General features: G+C 44.0%; 3 protein-coding genes across 3 annotated transcripts; 1 reads left to right on the top strand and 2 right to left on the bottom strand.

Moving 5' to 3' along the window:
- Positions 1-3,804: 3,804 nt before the first annotated feature.
- LOC135437446 (uncharacterized) lies at positions 3,805-8,723 on the top strand. Its single transcript, XM_064695373.1, has 7 exons — positions 3,805-4,121; positions 6,055-6,154; positions 6,216-6,333; positions 6,394-6,550; positions 6,619-6,727; positions 6,787-7,029; positions 7,613-8,723. The coding sequence occupies exons 3-7, from the start codon at positions 6,278-6,280 to the stop codon at positions 8,419-8,421; spliced, it is 1,374 nt and encodes a 457-aa protein (XP_064551443.1). The 5' UTR covers positions 3,805-4,121; positions 6,055-6,154; positions 6,216-6,277; the 3' UTR covers positions 8,422-8,723.
- Positions 8,724-9,837: 1,114 nt separating this feature from the next.
- Positions 9,838-12,794, bottom strand: Atg4a (Autophagy-related 4a). Its single transcript, XM_064695363.1, has 5 exons — positions 12,226-12,794; positions 11,154-11,496; positions 11,014-11,093; positions 10,400-10,954; positions 9,838-10,335 (listed from the first exon to the last, which is right to left on the bottom strand). The coding sequence occupies exons 1-5, from the start codon at positions 12,401-12,403 to the stop codon at positions 10,280-10,282; spliced, it is 1,212 nt and encodes a 403-aa protein (XP_064551433.1). The 5' UTR covers positions 12,404-12,794; the 3' UTR covers positions 9,838-10,279.
- A 325-nt stretch (positions 12,795-13,119) lies between these two features.
- ast (protein asteroid) lies at positions 13,120-16,853 on the bottom strand. The gene is made up of 4 exons (XM_064695362.1): positions 15,974-16,853; positions 15,542-15,698; positions 14,690-14,821; positions 13,120-14,620 (listed from the first exon to the last, which is right to left on the bottom strand). Exons 1-4 carry the CDS (start codon positions 16,774-16,776, stop codon positions 13,154-13,156), a joined length of 2,559 nt encoding a protein of 852 aa, XP_064551432.1. The 5' UTR covers positions 16,777-16,853; the 3' UTR covers positions 13,120-13,153.
- Between the last annotated feature and the right edge of the window lie 406 nt (positions 16,854-17,259).

Genomic DNA, 17,259 nt, shown 5'->3' with positions numbered 1-17,259 from the left:
TTGCATTATTTTGCACGGCGCGACATCTACGCAACTTGTTCTGAATCTGCCTGCACACGCAAATGATTCATGCACAAAAATATTTTAATTATGCGAGCGCAGACAACGCATCAACTTGTTAAGACTCTTTGATGGAGGGGGGGTGAGGTGTGGGGGGATGTTTAGCTGCACGCTCACTTAGCGCTGCGGGGCATTCAATTTGTTTGAACTTGCAGCGCGGCGCAAGTGCCAAGTCCTTAGAATTAATGTTGCCAATTGAACTTGACCCAAAAAACAAAAAGTGAAAAAGTTGCGCAAATTTTCTTTATTATTATTTTATTTTTTTTTTTTTCTAATATTTAGCTGCTCGACTCAAGAGCAAGATTAATAATAAAACGCTGTGCGCCATGAAAATCGGAAAAGTTTATTTGTTCGAGTCCTGAATTACCCAAAACTGATTCGCTTAGCCAGGCTTCAACTGCTTGCATAAACATGGCCCGAACTAATGGAATTTTCCAATCCATTCGCTCATAATTAATTGTTTGTTTATTTGTTTCTTTTTTTCCTGGTAGAAGGTTGTTGTCGATGTGCATGCACAGATTAAATAGTTTATAATTAAGTTGGGCCAGAGATTCATCAATCAATTTCTTTGCTGTTATTTATTAAGCCTTGTTATTTTGATTTAAAGTTTCACAACATTGAAAATGCATATATCAGGCGGAAATTTTGAACCCCAACCTTAGACTCAAGCTCAGCTAAATACTTTAAAATTTAATTGGGAAAATACTTAAATGTTATTTAAGACAGCAAAATGGCTTAAATTTGTAACTTAAGACAGCAAAATGGTTAAAATTTACTAAAATATTTTGTAATTAGTGGCAAATATTTGCCTTTCAATTAAATATACACAGGCAAGGGGCCAGAACCCGCAAAGGGCTGTTGAGCTGCCTTTTCTGTATTTTGCTTTAATTATGTTATTCAATCCAAGCTGTTAATTGAATTAACATAAAGCCGAGCCGAGTTTCTTGGGAATTTTTTAATTAGCAGCGTTTGACTATTATTATTTGCCAACAACAAGCTGCTTTAAAGCATTGCACACATAAAGTAAAATCCTGCTGTTATATTCATAATATGCAAGCTGCAAAGGAAAGAAAAAAAAAACTATTTTTAGTACCAATTAAACGCGGCTCTTATGAAACTCTCGCACTCAGCGAAAAAAATAAAGCCGAGCAGTGTCAAGACCAGGAAAGCTGATCTAGAATATATATACTTTTTGGGGTCGGATGTAACTCCTTCTATGCGTTAAGGAAAGCCTTATTTTGAGATTTTTGAAATTCGAAATAATTCAAAGTACTTTGAATTTAAAGAACAAACTTGAGTCAAGCTGAAGTTTAGCTGCCAATTTTTCTCTTAGTGTGCGGATAATAACTTTGAATTTATGCAGTCTAAAGCAACCCTCAACAGACAGACAGACAGACAGACAGACAGACAGAGAGACAGTCACAAGTTGCATGTTGCGAGTTTCTGTGCGCACTTAATTATGTGTGACCCACATATATGATCAGAGTCCAAGTGCAGATGCCATAGCTAACATTTTGCGAGCTGAGTCTGAGCATCTGTTTGTGCAACTGTTTGTGCAAAGTGCTTTTGGCTGTTCCACATGGCGGCCAACAGCTTAACTGAAACTGAAACCCTTCGTCGGGCATAAGTATAAGCACGTCTCGCTTTGCGTTTGATATCAAAATGCATTCATGTTTAGTTTTGTAATTAAAAGTGTAATTCTAGCGGCACGCACAAGCACCTGAGAGCTGCGCACACACACACAGGAGAGGGGGGTAGAAGGGTTGACATTAGCATGCAAATGTATGCGCTACAGTGTCGAGTGGCAACAAGAAACATTCAAGGTAACACACTCACACAGCTGTAATTACATTCGAGTGCTTTTTGCCTGCGCCATGTTTGATAAGTACGAACGAAAAATTGTTGCATACTTTCGAGCGCCATACAAAAATGTCAACGGCTGCTGCGCCGCTTTATCTACAAATGCAAATGTACAAATGCGTGTTGTGTGTGTGGAATGTGTATATAATTGCACGCACACTTGAAACAGCTGCCCTGACACGCCCCCAAAAGTTCTATGCAACGCCCACAGTTGGGCGGGGGAAAGGGGTGCTGTCATTCAATCATAAAAATGGCCTCACTTGTCGCACAGTTGTCATAAAACTTTTGCCAAACCACGTCCACAGCGAAGCAACACCCCCCCGCCCCCTCCACCCTCCACCCTCTCTTCTTCTAGCTGCCTTGTGGTGCGTATAATATTTTAAAAATGTTTATAGTTGAAATATGGCTGGCCATATCTCTAGAGCGCGCCCTTAGCTAGCTTCCTTCCTTGGCAACTTCCTGTCACGCTTCGAGGGCAACAGCCATATAAACATGATTGTTATTATTGTTGTTGTCGTTGTTGTTGTTGTTGTTGTTGTCTCTGTTTCATTTGAGAGGACGTGCAGGAAATTTGAGCAACGCACAAAAATCCATTTACGTAATTACTTCACGTTAACTTTTGCTGTGCGTCGCCCAAAGGTTTTCTTCCTTCCTTTTCTTTATTTATGTATTATTTTTTTTTGCTGTTGGGTCCTGGGAATGTTTTATGGAAGAGTTGGCTGCCAGCAAAATGGAATTGCAACCGAGTCCTTTTATTATTAAATTATTACACAGCATTGCTTATTGCTTTATTGGAAATCTTTTTCTACTTTTCTTATACATATTTTCCCCCCTGTGTCAATCCACTTTGGGCCACAAAACTTGTGGGTCCCTGTCGGCGGCGGCCTTTTCTAATTAGATGAGGCATTTCGGCCAACGCATATTCATTACAAACTTTTGCCTTAACTAACCTCTTGTCCTTAATTATTGCACAGTACAAAAACACTTTTGCCCTCTTTTCGACATTTCTGATAGATTTGTGAGTCCTGCGTGAAAGCATATTTGTGAAACACAATTAAATATGAAATTCAATTCAGGTTTTGCTTAAAATTCGCATTAATTTTGAAATACTTCTTATAAAAAGGACATCCAAAGGAATCTAGTAAGAATGCGAGCTGCATAATTCTTAGCGTGAAAATTAAAAAATGTAATTTTCTTCATAGTTGTTGCCATTTTGCCTTTCTATAGATTTCTAATCTTTTGTTGATTATTTCTAGGTATGCTCGGGGGCAAATGTAATACATCAGAAGGCTTAAGAATTTTTCTAACTAAAGAGGTTTTCGCAAATATTCTCTTTGCAGAAGATATTAAAATTCCCTCTTATACAGGACAAAGTATTTCAAGAAAACATAGCATAAAAATGTTCTAGAATGGAGCTTAAAGTTCGTAAAAGGCAAGAAAAACAAGAATAATTAAGAGATTGGAAACTTTAATAATAAATATCTAATATCTGACATATATATAATATATATATTCTGATATCTAATACACATATATTATGATATCTAATATCTATATTACAATATCTAATATTAATTTTATTATAATTAACTATATTCAAAAGAAAAAGATATTTTATATTGATTTGAAGAGTCGACAGACAGAGCACGAAGTTTGCAGCCCGAGAAAACGGAAGTCAGAATATATATTTCACAGTAAAACGTTTTAAACTTTTTTGATAGCTAATTAGGATTTATGATTTGTTCATATTTTTACAGATTTGCGCGCAATTCATTATGATGTAAGGCAACGCTTTGGAGGCAGCCAACCAAGAAACGAGTTTAGCTGGGCAAACAACCAGGCAACAGACGGGCAATACGGCTAAAACAGAGGCAAAGTAGAGGAAGAAGAAGAGTCAACGGGACGCCCCCCTCCCCCCTCCCCCTAGAGGACGAGAGGAGACCAACAAGTTGCCATCAACGGCGTCACGCCCTTTGAGTGAAGGACTCCCTCCCAGGCGCAGAGACAGGGACAGCAGCAAAACGGCAGCCGTGGATACCAGCACGCTGCGCAGTTCCGCTACTGTGAAAGCGACGACGCCGACGTCGCTGTCGACGCCACTGTCGCTGCCGCCGCTGACAATTTGTCAGCCGCCAGCGCCAACGCCGCCTTATCAGCGGCTGACCAAGGCGTTGCAATGCGATCCGAGATGCGGTCACGAGGTGAGTGCCAATAAAGAGTTCAGCTCTCGAGTTGCGGTCAAGCGTGGAGTGGGCGGTGGGCGGGACGTGGGGTGGCTCTGGGTGTGTGCTCAGCTGACGTCACAGCCAGGAGCGGACTTAACTGAAACGGAGGCATGAATGCAAATAAATCTCTCTTGCATATCTCCCTCGTGATAATTCAATTTTCTCACAGTTCTTTATAGTTTGTTTCATCGGGTAATTGAATCTGGTTTTTCCAGGATTTATTTCTCGATTAAGCCAAGCACAAATAGCAGCACATTTCTTGAGAAAATTGCATTACCAACAGCTTGGGCTTTAATGTTGTAGCTCAACTTTGGCTTTCTAAATCAAAGACAAACACTTTTGCTGAAGACTTTGGGGCATGTAAATAATTAATGTTACCTTAAAAACGACCCTTGGGATCCTGAGGGCAGGCTTTCAAAATATCACAAAGTTCTTGAGCTTAATTAATTTTTAAAATGGTCAAAGGTAACATTTAAAATACAAAAAACATTCTTAAGGCAACTTTTAACAAAGACCCTAAGCTTTAAACTCGAGCTTCAGACTTGGGAATTGAATAGTTTAAATTTGAAATTGAAATAAATAGAAATAAATAATAAGATAGAAGAAAGGCAACTAACAATGAAGATCTGGTAAAAGAATAATAATAATAGAAAATGTAATAAAAATAAAAATTCACAATTGATTATAATAATAATAACAAGAGGTTCGAGGTTAGGGAAGTTCCCGAGTAGGGGCTATCCTGGATCACCTTATATGCGGTAGCTATAAAACTAAAGATACTTGATATACTTATATAAAAATTGTACTGCGCGGACACTGAGATCCTTGCGTTCATACATACGGACAGGCAGACGGACATGGCTATTGATGCTGATCAAGAATATATATACTTTATGGGGTCGAAAAATCCTTTCTACCCGCCTGTTACATACATTTGTATGAATTTGTACCCTGAAAATGGGTTATTTCAATGGGTTCAGGGTATAAAAATAATAATAATAATATTAACAATAATAATAATAATAATTAATATTAGTATTATAATCAAAAATAATACACTTAACCGAATCGACGGACAAATAAACCAGCTGCGACACCCTGGTCCGAGCTTCGTTAGCTAATGCACAAACCCGCGCTTGCAGTCGCTGCCGCTGTCGCTGTTAACGTTAACGTTGTCGTCGGCGTCGCAGCTGCTGCGCTGCAATTATGTCGTGGTTCAAGGCTAATTTTCTTGCGCCCCAATGAGCGGGCACAACGGGTGTGTGTGTGAGTGTGTGTGTGTGTGAGTGTTTGTGTGTTTGCGCCATTCATCGTTTATTTTTGTTGGTTTTGTTGTTGTTGCTGTTGCAGTTGTCGCTTTGTGTGCATGCGAAATGCGCGTGTGGCAAATGTAATTCCGCCGCATTACGTATACGCCACGTATTGCACGGCGTTAATTAACGTTGCCCGCTGCTGCTGCTGCCGCCGCCGCTTTGTCTCTCATTTGGATTAGGAAAAGCCCAGCTACAAAAGGCGCAGCAGCAGCAGCAGCTTTGCTTCAATTACATTTACCAAATTGCAGAACCACTTGACCTTGGCTAACCAAAAGCCGTACAGGGCAAAGGCGGATCTTGATTCACCTCAAAATCCACACACGGTGTCATATGTGACTTGACCTCGCCCTAAGCTGATTACTCAACAAATAGGAAACTGAGAAATTTACAAAATGCATTTTAATAGCATTAGTTGCTGCATTTTATTTAGTTGGGGGGAGCATTTTTTAGAAGAAGAAATTTATTTAAATATTGATTCCATTTTTAGCCAGTATATCAAAATCATAAAACAGAAATTCGCTGAGCTTTGATTAATGCAATAAATTATTATTTTTGTTATCAATTTTATTTATTTAATTAACTAACTTGTTGAACAGGTAACAATTGGCCGTCGCATTGGCCTCTACAGATTCTGTGGCGACATCGGACGCGGCAACTTCTCCAAGGTCAAGCTGGCCGTGCATCAGCTGACACGAGGCAGGTTTAACCCACTTTAACCTCGGCCACATTAAATCATAAAGCATCTCAAATATTGCAGACAAGGTGGCCATCAAGGTAGTTGACTTGGATCGCGCCGGCCTCGATGCGAAGGCGTTGCGCATGCTCTCCAGCGAGATAGCGACGCTCGAGTGTGTTCATCATCCCAACATATTGAGGTGAGAGCACGAGTTGCCATTCCATAGAGCTCCTCCTTCAATTTCCTCTCTCCCGAGCAGGCTCTTTGAGGTGGTCGAGACGCTGGGCCGCGTCTATCTGGTCACGGAATGGATACGCGGCGGCGAGCTCTACAATCACATCACGCAGGGCGGGCCGCTGCGCGAGATTCACGCGGCGCCGCTTTTCAAGCAGCTGCTGCTCGCCGTCAAGCACATGGTAAGGCAACTCTTAAGGCATCTCTCAGATAACCAGGTAATTTATTTTGCTTACTTTCGCCACTGCAGCATAGCTTGGGCTATGTGCATCGCGACATCAAGGCGGAGAATGTGCTGCTGCTCTCGGAGGATCGCCTCAAGCTGGCCGACTTTGGTTTCAGCACACAGTTAATTAATGGTGAGCTCTGATCCCAGCCGGTTCACGACCTGGCTTAACCCAGTTTCTATTCCTGGCAGGTGCCAATCAGAAGCTGGATACATTTTGCGGCTCGCCGCCGTATGCGGCGCCGGAGCTGTTCTCCGATGACCATTATATTGGCGCCCCGGTCGATGTCTGGGCCCTGGGCATATTGCTCTATTTTATGGTCGTCGGCAATATGCCATTTCGTGCACCCACCATACCCGGCCTCAAGGCAGCCATACTCAAGGGCGACTATCTGCTGCCCGGCCAGCTGAGCTTGCCCTGCATAAGACTAATTCGTAAGTGTGTGCCTCGATTTAAAATCGATCTATCTAGCTAAATCCGACTGTCTGGTAGTAGGGAAATTTTTACTGAAGCTCCCTTTTGGGTCGAGAGTGAGCACTAAGACGAGGTTTTGGAACATTTTGTGTCTCCTAATTGCAGGAACAAGTGGCCAAAGTTTCTATGAAATAATAAATTTATTGCTGAATTTGAGCCAGCGACCTCTCGCATGCTAGTTCGACGCAGAGACCTCATGGCTTCGAAGTCTAATAAAAGTGCTTGGCAAAAGTAATGCCATGAACATGCACAACTTACGTGCCTGGGCGTCGAACTAGTATTGGAGAGGTCGCCGGTTCAAATCTAGTAGAAATTTTCAATTTTTATATATTTTCATATATTTGATTTTAATGCAAAAAGATTTGATATAAAGTAAACGTGGAGCCAAAAAGGCGAAAGACGAATTACAATAATTTTAAATATCGCCCATCTGTCTTCCTGGCGTTAAGAAATATTACATTTGCAGGCAACAGAATTATTTATTTTTGTACTCAAATTTCTTTCCATCTCTCTCTCTCTCTCCCTCCTCCACCCTCCCTGTAGAACGAATCTTAATCCATGTGCCCGCCCAGCGGCCGACCATAGACGACATCCTGAACAGCCAGTTTGTCACCTGCCCCAAGCTGAGCGTGGAGCTGATGCAGCTGGAATTGAATCTGCATAGCAAGCCCGCCAAGCGTTCCATATTCTGGGTGCGCAAATCGAATCGGCTGCGGAAAAGCGCCTCGCTGCGGGAACGCTACGCGGAGGTGGTCAAGAAGCCGGCGATTAGCATGAACACGCGCCAGCAGGACGAGATGTTCGTGCACAGCTTTTTGCATCCCATCGAGCTGGGACACGAACAGCCGACGGCGGCCAATACCAAAGAGCTGGAGGCGAATGGGGAGCCAGTGAAGCGTTCGGGTCCCGGCAGGCGTTATCTCTTCTGCGGCACGCTCAAGAAGAAGATAACGCCCATCGAAACGGAGCCGGAGAAGCAGCTCTCGAACGGCGGCCCGCCGGCCAAGCTAAGCCCGTGGAGCATCGAGGTGGCCGACGATTGTCCGCTCTTCAAGAACTACGACGCGGAGACGGGCAGCTGCGTGATGCTGCCCACCAATACGGACGATCTCAGCCAGCTGTGCGCCTTGGAGTTCGAGGCCAGGCAGCTGCTCGCCGAGCTCGGAGTTACCACACAGATGCTAATCAATGCCATACCGAGCGGACCAAGATCCGACATCATTGGCGCCTATCGGATCGTGGTGAATCGCCTCCAGAAACAATCCTGGCTGGCGCGCAAGCATGTGGAAATGGCCCTGCAGCTGGAGCCGAAGACGGAGAAGCGCAGCGAGCGACAGTGCTGCATATTGTAGGCCAATGAATGTTGAGTGTTTAATGCTTAATTAATTATAATAATTAATAATTAATATTTAATGATTAGTGTCAATTCTATAGCCCAGCAAGGCAGGCGGACAGGCAGGAGTTAGGTGTGTTTCTCGTTTTTAGTGTAGAGCGACAGAAGAGCTGAAGAGTTCCTTATTTCGTCTAGGTTCTGAGTTTAGCAAACTGTTAATTAATTATATTGAAGGATAATTAGATATGCTATGCATTAGGCGCCATTAGACTGGTTTTTACAATTAACAAGCCCCACAAAAGAAATATGTTTGAAAAACAATTGACTCAAGATTTTTGCGAAAATCAAATAGAGTATAGACATGTATTTTATTTATGTTCGTTCTTGATTTGATATAAAACTAACTAAATGCAATTGCGTGACATTAAGAGGTTAGCCATAAAAAACGAATACAGTGAACGCTCGCGAATTGCCACGCTTTGATTTCTGAGTGAAAACTGGCAAAAGCAACTATTTTCTAAATAAGTTTTGAATGATCGTGATTGAAACTCTTTGTTTTCAATTTTTTATTTAAAATTCATGTACCTTATCCATATTTTTTTTTATTTTAAATTAATATATATTTTTTTCAATATTTAATTGATTTCGATAGACCTATCTAATAGAGTCTCAAAAAATACTCTATACCAAAAAGTGTTTAGTATCGAGTTTATGTTAAGCTAGATATTCAAAATGTATTGAAATTTCGCCTTAGTTAAGAGTCGATAGGAATTTTTCAAACCTTTTTCCAACTGTTTAAAGTTTTTCGTTTCATAAGCTCCAATTTCTGAGCAACTACTGAATCTAGAAATGGAAATGAATTGAATAGTTGAACTCTTCAAAAAAATTCCAAAATGGAATAAGAACGACTTTTAAAGACAAGACAAAATCTGTCACGAAACGTTTTTAAAGAATATTCAAAAAGTTCATAATTAAAAAACGCGCTAGAAACGAATATTTCGAAAATGTTTAGATTTAATAATTAAAATATCAAATGCATAATTGATAACATATAATATTAAGCAAAAACCAAGTTATAAATGTCCCGAAAAATATGCCAGATATCGAATGTGCCACTTGCAACATTTTCTTGGGCATCTTATTTCTAAACGTTTTTAAGATTTTAAGCCAACAAACAAGTGTAAAAAGCCAGTCTAATGTGCATGTGGTTTGTTTAAATCTAGTGAAATTTATATACATACATACACATATAGTCCAAGTATTATGTATTTAGTTGTTGGTCCATTTTTGAGCATATATATATACATATACATATATACATACATATATATATGCGAACACACATACGAATTATACGAATAACATATACAAAATATACAATATATACCATATAAAGATAAAGATAAAAAAAAGGAAATTGCAAAACAGTTCAGACTACTCTTTAAATTCCATATAAAAAATGGTGTTTTAATCAATTAATAAGGTAGTTTGTATTCATCGTCATTATAAAGAAAGCATAAACAATGCGTTTGTAAGTATTTGTATGTGTGTGTTTGTGTGTTTGATGCCAAATTGTCTCCCACGGAGTCAATAAAACTTACAATAAAGCAGCATATCAAATATATATACATACATTTAAGTAAGTCTGTTTATATATATATATATAAGTATATGTATGTGTGTGTGTGTGTGTACGTAAACAAGCTGTAAATTTAACACTAGATTTCTTATAGTTTATAGCCATTCGTTAGCCGCAGCATCCGCTCGAGCCGCACAGCTGGGCAGCTGCTCCAGTTTCGTACAGGTTTAACTACAAATATTAAGCACGGCGCAGTCGCCGCACTCTCTCTCTCTCTCTCGCTCGCTCGCTCTCCCTCTCAGTCGGCCGTCGCCTCTCTCAGATTGGGCTTGCTGTCGACGTCGCTGCCGCTGCCTGCCAATTGGAGCGCATTGATAAGACACACGGCAAATTGAGTGAGAATTGTGTTATCACTCACCCACAATGGCAAAGGGCTCCGAGTCGCTGCCGGCGGCGGCGGGCCAATCAATGTCCGGCATGGCGGGCCATTCAATATCGTCCGCCGTGTCCCAGTCGACGGCACGGGACTGACTTATCTCAAACAGCGCCGGCGTGCACAGGCTGAGCACCTCCTGGCGCAGCTGCTGCAGCAGCTCGTCGAAGCTGTTGCGCGTCTTGCACAGAAAACAGACGGCCAGCGAGGGATCCATGGCGCCAAAGCTTAAGCGTGCCGCATACTTTTGATGATAGCTCTCGTCCAGCTCCTGCTCGGCAGCTGTGCTCTTTTGGGCCACGGTGCCGGCGCGTTGTGTTGTATGCGGATCCAAATACAACACCTCGTCGTCCACATAGCCCAGAAAGTAGAGCGCCTGATTGGGCCGACCGCCAATCATGCCGCAGCTGCTGCTCAGCTGCAGGCAGCGCTTCAGGGCGGGTATATAAATCGGATTTATATCGCTAATGCCCAGCCGGAGCGGCACAATCAGCAACAATGGCTTCCACGTCGAGTCGCCGGGCTCCTGGCAGCGTGTGTCTACAAGGCAGATAAAGAGATTAGCAAAGATTTGGCCTCCACTTCCTCTGCCTACTCACATATCTCGTCCAGCACCACGGTGCTGTCCATGGCCACGTGTACGACCAGCGAGCTCCAGTCATCGAAGCGCACCAGGATTCTGTGCAGGTAGATTAAACAATTATTACTCGGCTTTGTACGGGCCAGACGGGCTACTCACTTGAGTATTTGGGCAACGGTATTTGGTCCGAGCCACTCGCCGACGGCTTTGTTCTGCGACTCGCCCGTTAAGGCAATCTGATGTATGGAGTAGAAGCTCTTGCGCGTGTCCTCGAACCGATTGACGATCTTCAGGTAGGTGGCATCGCGACAGTCCGGCGTCCAGAACCAATCACGGCCCAAATGCAGCTCGATCAGGGCCTGGGCGAGCACCATTTGCCCGCAGCGCAGCATGCAGCCCCAGCCCTTGTCGCTGGTCAGCTGCACCTCGCCCAGCGGCACGAAGCCATGGCGATATGTGCACCACAGACGCGACTGGATGTCCCGTCTGATCAGCTCCAGTTCTGCAAAGGCAACGGGTGACATAAGTTTAGATAAGATATGGACTAAGAAATACAGGGAAAGCACACTCAACAAACAGCGGAAGGTTGCAGCTAGAAGACCATAAAAAAGTATATAAATCTATATATATTCTGATAACTACAACAAGCTGATCCGATCTGGTATTGTCCAGCTGTCCTTATGTGTGAACGTGTCGGTCTCGGAGACTATTTCATCAAGAGACTTAAGATTTCGAACCTAGCTCCTTTTACTGCCCGCGCAGATCAGGTATGTTTAAAATTATCGATAACTTGCTTCGTTTGTAAGTTATCGATAAAAATCGATATCGAAATCATACTTTGAGCATATATCGAAGCTGATAGATCCAAAGTATTTCCTTTGTTTGGGATATCTTCCCACGTTCACCCAAAACATTTTTGGATGGTAAAGCCTTTGCGCTTTGGTATAGACACAGTTTTTTATGCCAGATTTAAGCCTTTCAAATTGCAAAAAAGATCGTACAATAAGCACCGAAGTTAAACAGGAAAGCATTTACCGTAAAGTGGATCGAAGGGAAGAAGCAGCACAGAAGTAACCGTAAAGTGCGCAGTTTACAATGGCAACAAGTCGTTGCGTACAGGATATCTACTAATCGGGCACTCCCGACTAGAGCCTTTCGATAACTGCAACCTTTGTTGTTCGTTCAAGCGTGTCTTCACTGTATTTGGTATATGCACACTCCTGCTGCTCACCTTGTATGGCATTGTACCGTTTGCCCAGCAGCCAGACGTCTGTATTGCGCTTTGGTATATCCTCCGGTTCGCCGACTGCGCCGCCGACGGCGCCAGCCAGCACGCTGTCCGGGCCGAGGTAGGCCTCGAAAACGCTGTCCATGCCGCGTGTTAGCTGCGAGTAAAGGCTAACCAGCATTTACTGCTTCCACCCGACGCTGCTGCTGCTGCGCTGCCTCTGCCGCAGTTCCGTGTGCGTCGCCTGCCAAATGACGTTGTGTTTTCTTGTTGCTGCTGCTGCTTTGTCTTTGTTTTGGCTAATGCTGTTGCCAGGGCTGCTGCTAAAGCTTTTGTTGTTGACTCACAGCAAATGCTTTAGTTGCTGGCAGTGTTTATTGTTATTACAAACTAATCGCAAATTGGTTTTGTCGCGTCTGCAACTGTTTTTCCTCGTTTCCTTTTTTTTTGTGTGTGCTGATTACAACGATAACAAAAATCTGCCTTGGCAGCGTCGTCAGCTGCGCGGTCGACGCGTTGGCGTTATGCTGGTATGACACCAGCAGGTTTGCCTTTTATATTGCTGCAACATGCTGTTTTTATATATATTGCAGTTAATTTGAAACAATAAGATTGAAATTTAAAACAAACAGCACAATAACTGTGCAGTCATTTAAAGTTTTTTGTATTTTTCGCTCAAATTAGTATAAAAAAAATTAAATGTCATGCAGTTAACAGTGATGTAAATAGCAATCGATAAATCTGCGCCCTCATTTTGCTGCTCGATTGCTGTAATCGGTTTTTTTAACAGCGCTGTTAAGCGCTCTGGTGCTGCCCTTTTAAAATGTAAACAAAGCAATTTGCATGCAAATAGCCAGTGTTGGCAATTGCCGCTTGCATTTAACTGTGGCGCGTTAATTTGAAAATGTTAACCAAACTTTTTACTAAATATTTACACTTTTAAGCCACAGAATTTGTTGTTTAAATCAAAAAATGTATCCTCTTCGTTCTCAGTTTTCTGCAGCATTTCCGCATTCGGATCGGCGCCGTCGGCGGCAACCGCAGCCGCTTTACGTGCCGCCTGTCGCTGCTTCTTCAGACGCTTCTTCTCCACGACCTTGGCGGCCGCCTGCTCCGGCGCCGACTGCTGCTTCCAGGGCGGCACAAAAGCCGCACACCAATCGTACAGATAGCAATAGAAGTCGAACATGAGACGCGAATCGGCCAGCAGGAAATGCTCCACATGGTAGCGCACATCCAACCGATTGCGCAGCAAATCATACAGATTGTAGATGAAGGCGCCGCAGTAGAGCTGATTCATGCGCGGACTGCTCAGGGGCCGATCCAGCAGCGCATTGAGGCCATTCAGCTGGTAGACAACCGACTGGAACTCGGCAAAGGCGTGCAGCACGCTCGTCGAGTACAGATCGTACTTCTTCTTGAAGATTTCCTGCATGTGAAAGTGCGGCAAGAGACGCTCCTGCACCAGATAGCAGTCCGACTTGGGCACCTGCGACATGCGCTCCGGCACCGTCAGCTCCAGCAGCGCTGGCTTAATGCCACGTCTAACGCCGGCCGCCGCCTCCTTGTCGCGCACGGCACGCTCCTGCCGCAAGATCTTGCCAAAGCGACGCTGGAACTCGCGGCGATCCCGCTCGGCGGGTATCGTGACGTCCACGGTGCGCAGCACGACGAGGCACAGCAGCAGCGCGTGCAGATGCAGCATATCGCAGTGCTCCGACCTGTGCAGCCAGTAGACAATGGCCAGCCCGTACAGCTGCAGATCCGGCGGCAGCAGCTCCAGCTGCTCAAAAAGCTGCGGCACATTCGCGTGCGGCACCTGCGCCTCGAATACGGCACGCAGATGCCGTGCATCCGGCGCCGCGGGCACAAACTCGTAGGCGGGCAACTTCTCGATGGGCTGGCGATAATAGCGCACATTCGTGACGCGCAGGGCACGCGTCAAATACGTGTACTCGATGGGCAGAGGCTGACCCTCTGCGTCCAGCTTGGGCTGCGTTGCGGCGCCTGCCACATGATGCAACAGGGCGAAGCTGTAGTTGAGTATGGGCAGGGCCAGGGCGTTGGCATCGTGATACGGAAAGTGCTCGATTTGCGGATTGTTGATGTACTTGCGCAGATGCAGCAGGTCCACAAAGTAGCGGGAGAGATGCGCCGGGTAGAGCTTGTCGAGAAACCATTGCGGAAACAGCAGCGTCTTGTCCTCCACATCGGGTGTATCCTCTGCATCATCCTGCTCCTCCTCCTCCTCCTCCTCCTCCTCTTCGACATCTTCATCCACATCCACATCTTTGTCATCCAGCTGCTCAGCTGCTGGCTCCTCGTCCTCCTCTGCCTCTTCCGCATCAGACGAGGTTCCCTCTTCACTTAGTTCCTCCTTCTCCTCTGCCTCTTCCTCCTCGGAAGAGCTCTCCTCTGAGAGATTATCCACCTGCTCAGCTTCACTTAGTTCCTCCTCCTCCTCTGCCTCGCTAGCTGCCTCCACGTAGGAAAATGCATTCTCGTAGTGCTTCTCAAAGAACTCGTAGGCGTGGCAAAGCTCATTCGAATAACCAGAAATGGCTGCCTGCACCTGAGACACCAAAGAATCGCGCTGGAACTGCAAAATTGTAAGTAGAAGTTGAATTAATTGAGAAACTTAAAAACTTTTTTTAAACTTTATCTTTTTAAATGACACTAAAGCTTAAGATTAATCCAATTTGATTCCGCTGGCAAACAAGCTTTAACTTGAAAGTGAGCTTTAATGTGCTTGATCAATATTATAAAGCTCTCTTGTGCCTTTAAATTAATCTATTTTAATCTAAAGCCAATGCGATTTCCTTTTATGACTAAACTGTAAGCTTTCGTGTGCTTATCAAGCTTTTGATTTTTATAAGAACTTTTGTGCTTAATGTGCTTTCATGTGCTTTTCAAGCAGTATTGGAAAATCAAAGGCAGTATAGGCAGTAAGACAGTATATCATTTGTTAAATTAATCAACCTTTAAGTTTAAGCTTTCATGAGCTTTCAAAGCTTTTGCACTAGAGACAAAAAACGAGATAAACGTCATTTGTTTTCCAAGCTCGAGAATTATAGATTCAAGTGCGATTTTAGAATGTGAATTAACTTTGTGCTTTCATGATCTTTCACAGTTTTCATGTTAAACCAACTCTAAGTCGACTTTTGCTGCTTTCTGATAAAGCTTGAACCTTAAGAGTGCTTCTTCTTTTCCCATTTCAAGTTGCAGTGTTGGAAAACAAGCAAAAGCTGCTAAGCTAACAATTTCTAGTTCCAACTAGCTTTTAGCTCGTGTCATTCTGATATTGTGCTTATATATTTACCTTTTTCAGCCGGGAGAGCACCTTGGCCAGCGCCGACTCGGCCGTCTGTTCGCGCAGCCACTGCAAAATGACGCGAATCCTTCGCTGCTGCTTCCTCAATTTGCGACTGCGTCCTGCTTTGCCCATCCCAGCGGCAAAAAAGTTGCGAAACGCGGAACTAAAAAGGACAACAACAGGGATTAAAGGCTGATTGAAATGCTAAGACTGGTAAGACAACGAAATACCCTGTAATTTGTTTCGAAACAGTGCTGCCAATTTAGCTGAATTAATTTTCAGAAGTTGTTGGCGGAAAACAGTTGAAATTAAACATTTTTTAAGCTATTTCTTGGCAACTTATCCACACTTGGCAGCACTGGTTCGCAGATGTCCGATATTTTATACCCTATGTTATGTTATTTTACAGGGTATATCGAATCGGAGGGTTTTACACACCGCGCTATATAGTCGTTGCCAAGGAGAGCCGCAAACAGCGGCAGCTTCTCGGGGCTGAGGGCGCCACGCCCACACAAATGCTCCACACGATAGATGCAACAGTCGAGATATTTGTAGCTAGTCTTGGCAGAGGTCTTCCCAGTGACCTGGCTCGTGATGCCGGAGACAATTTTGTTGGCCTTGGTGCGTTTCTCGACATGCTTCGCCTCGTGCCGGCGCAGCTGGCGCGGCGTCTCTGCCTTCGCCTTGCTGCGCTGCTTGGTGAGCACCTTGACGGTGAGCGTGATGAGGGGTATGTACTTGACGTTGTGTATATAGAAGTCCGAGTCGTAGGAGAGCACGGGGCAGTTGAGCTTGCGGGCAAGGGCGGCCAGTTCGTCGTCCGCCTCGAAGACGCAGCGCATGACGGGCACGCCGCAGTCCCGGACGGCATCGACGAACACCTCCTTCAGGTGCAGCGGAAAGAGCGTGATCGAATCGCACGGATTTATCCTCTTGATGACCGCAATCTTGCCGCGCAGCCGCTTGCCGACGGTGCGCAGCTTGCGCTCCTCGTAGCCGCCGTCCATGAGGACATAGGCGCGGATCTGGCACTCGGCGAGCACCTGGAAGAACTCGACGACGGCGCGATAGAAGTCGTCGTAGTCGCCGCCAAAGGCCGAATAGCAGCCGGTCACATCCTTGTACAAATTGCAGGCCAAGTTGTCGCCATCGATGACCAGTGCAGTGTTGTGTAACTCGTGCGGCTTCAGGTAGAGCTCGGCACGTTGCGCTATGTAGCTGGTCAGGCCACGAACACCCATTTATTTGTTAAAGCAAAACTTTGTTTATATTTATAAAACAAAAGCGCGTGTTAGCAACACATGTTCGAGCAGTGCTGCAAAGCGCCTACGCTAAAGTGATGCCCATAAGCGCAAGCAGCTATGTTAAAGTGCCTGTTGCAGTAACATCAGTATGTTATCGTGTTATATGTGGTCAGTGCTGCCAACTTTAAGTACGAAAAAAGCTAGATCTAGCTAAGTAACTAACTTGGATTTTTACATTGCTTTATTTATTTTTTTATTATATTTATATTTTATTTATTACCTAATACATAGGAAAATATTGTTGTGGCAAATTTGAATTTAAGCAAAGTTGCCATGCAAATTTCATCTGTGTTTTTATATATATAGCACATAGACACTTGTAAATATTTAACATATTTAGCTATAAATATATAGGCTAGAATTATTCCATCAACTGCCAGATTATGATCATCCCGCAGCGAAAAAGGCTAAATTTGATGA

The sequence above is a fragment of the Drosophila montana genome, unplaced genomic scaffold, assembly GCF_035044405.1.
Source record: "Drosophila montana isolate Dmon_TW-CO22-7 unplaced genomic scaffold, ASM3504440v1 contig_3747_1, whole genome shotgun sequence".
Taxonomy (NCBI): domain Eukaryota; kingdom Metazoa; phylum Arthropoda; class Insecta; order Diptera; family Drosophilidae; genus Drosophila; species Drosophila montana.
This window is presented reverse-complemented; position numbering and strand designations above follow the sequence as displayed.

What these genes read in the sequence shown, in the direction of transcription:
- ast (XM_064695362.1), bottom strand. Translation starts at nt 16,776, where the DNA reads ATGGGTGTTCGTGGCCTGACCAGCTACATAGCGCAACGTGCCGAGCTC. An exon ending in TGCTCTCCCGGCTGAAAAAG is followed by an intron (nt 14,822 to 15,541) that starts GTAAATATATAA and finishes ACAATTTTGCAG; the next exon opens with TTCCAGCGCGATTCTTTGGT. An exon ending in ACGTGGAGGCAGCTAGCGAG is followed by an intron (nt 14,621 to 14,689) that starts GCAGAGGAGGAG and finishes AGCTCTTCCGAG; the next exon opens with GAGGAAGAGGCAGAGGAGAA.
- LOC135437446 (XM_064695373.1), top strand. Translation starts at nt 6,278, where the DNA reads ATGCTCTCCAGCGAGATAGCGACGCTCGAGTGTGTTCATCATCCCAAC. An exon ending in CATCATCCCAACATATTGAG is followed by an intron (nt 6,334 to 6,393) that starts GTGAGAGCACGA and finishes TCTCCCGAGCAG; the next exon opens with GCTCTTTGAGGTGGTCGAGA. An exon ending in TGCTCGCCGTCAAGCACATG is followed by an intron (nt 6,551 to 6,618) that starts GTAAGGCAACTC and finishes TCGCCACTGCAG; the next exon opens with CATAGCTTGGGCTATGTGCA.
- Atg4a (XM_064695363.1), bottom strand. Translation starts at nt 12,403, where the DNA reads ATGCTGGTTAGCCTTTACTCGCAGCTAACACGCGGCATGGACAGCGTT. An exon ending in ACGGTACAATGCCATACAAG is followed by an intron (nt 11,497 to 12,225) that starts GTGAGCAGCAGG and finishes TTGCCTTTGCAG; the next exon opens with AACTGGAGCTGATCAGACGG. An exon ending in CGTGGTGCTGGACGAGATAT is followed by an intron (nt 10,955 to 11,013) that starts GTGAGTAGGCAG and finishes TCTGCCTTGTAG; the next exon opens with ACACACGCTGCCAGGAGCCC.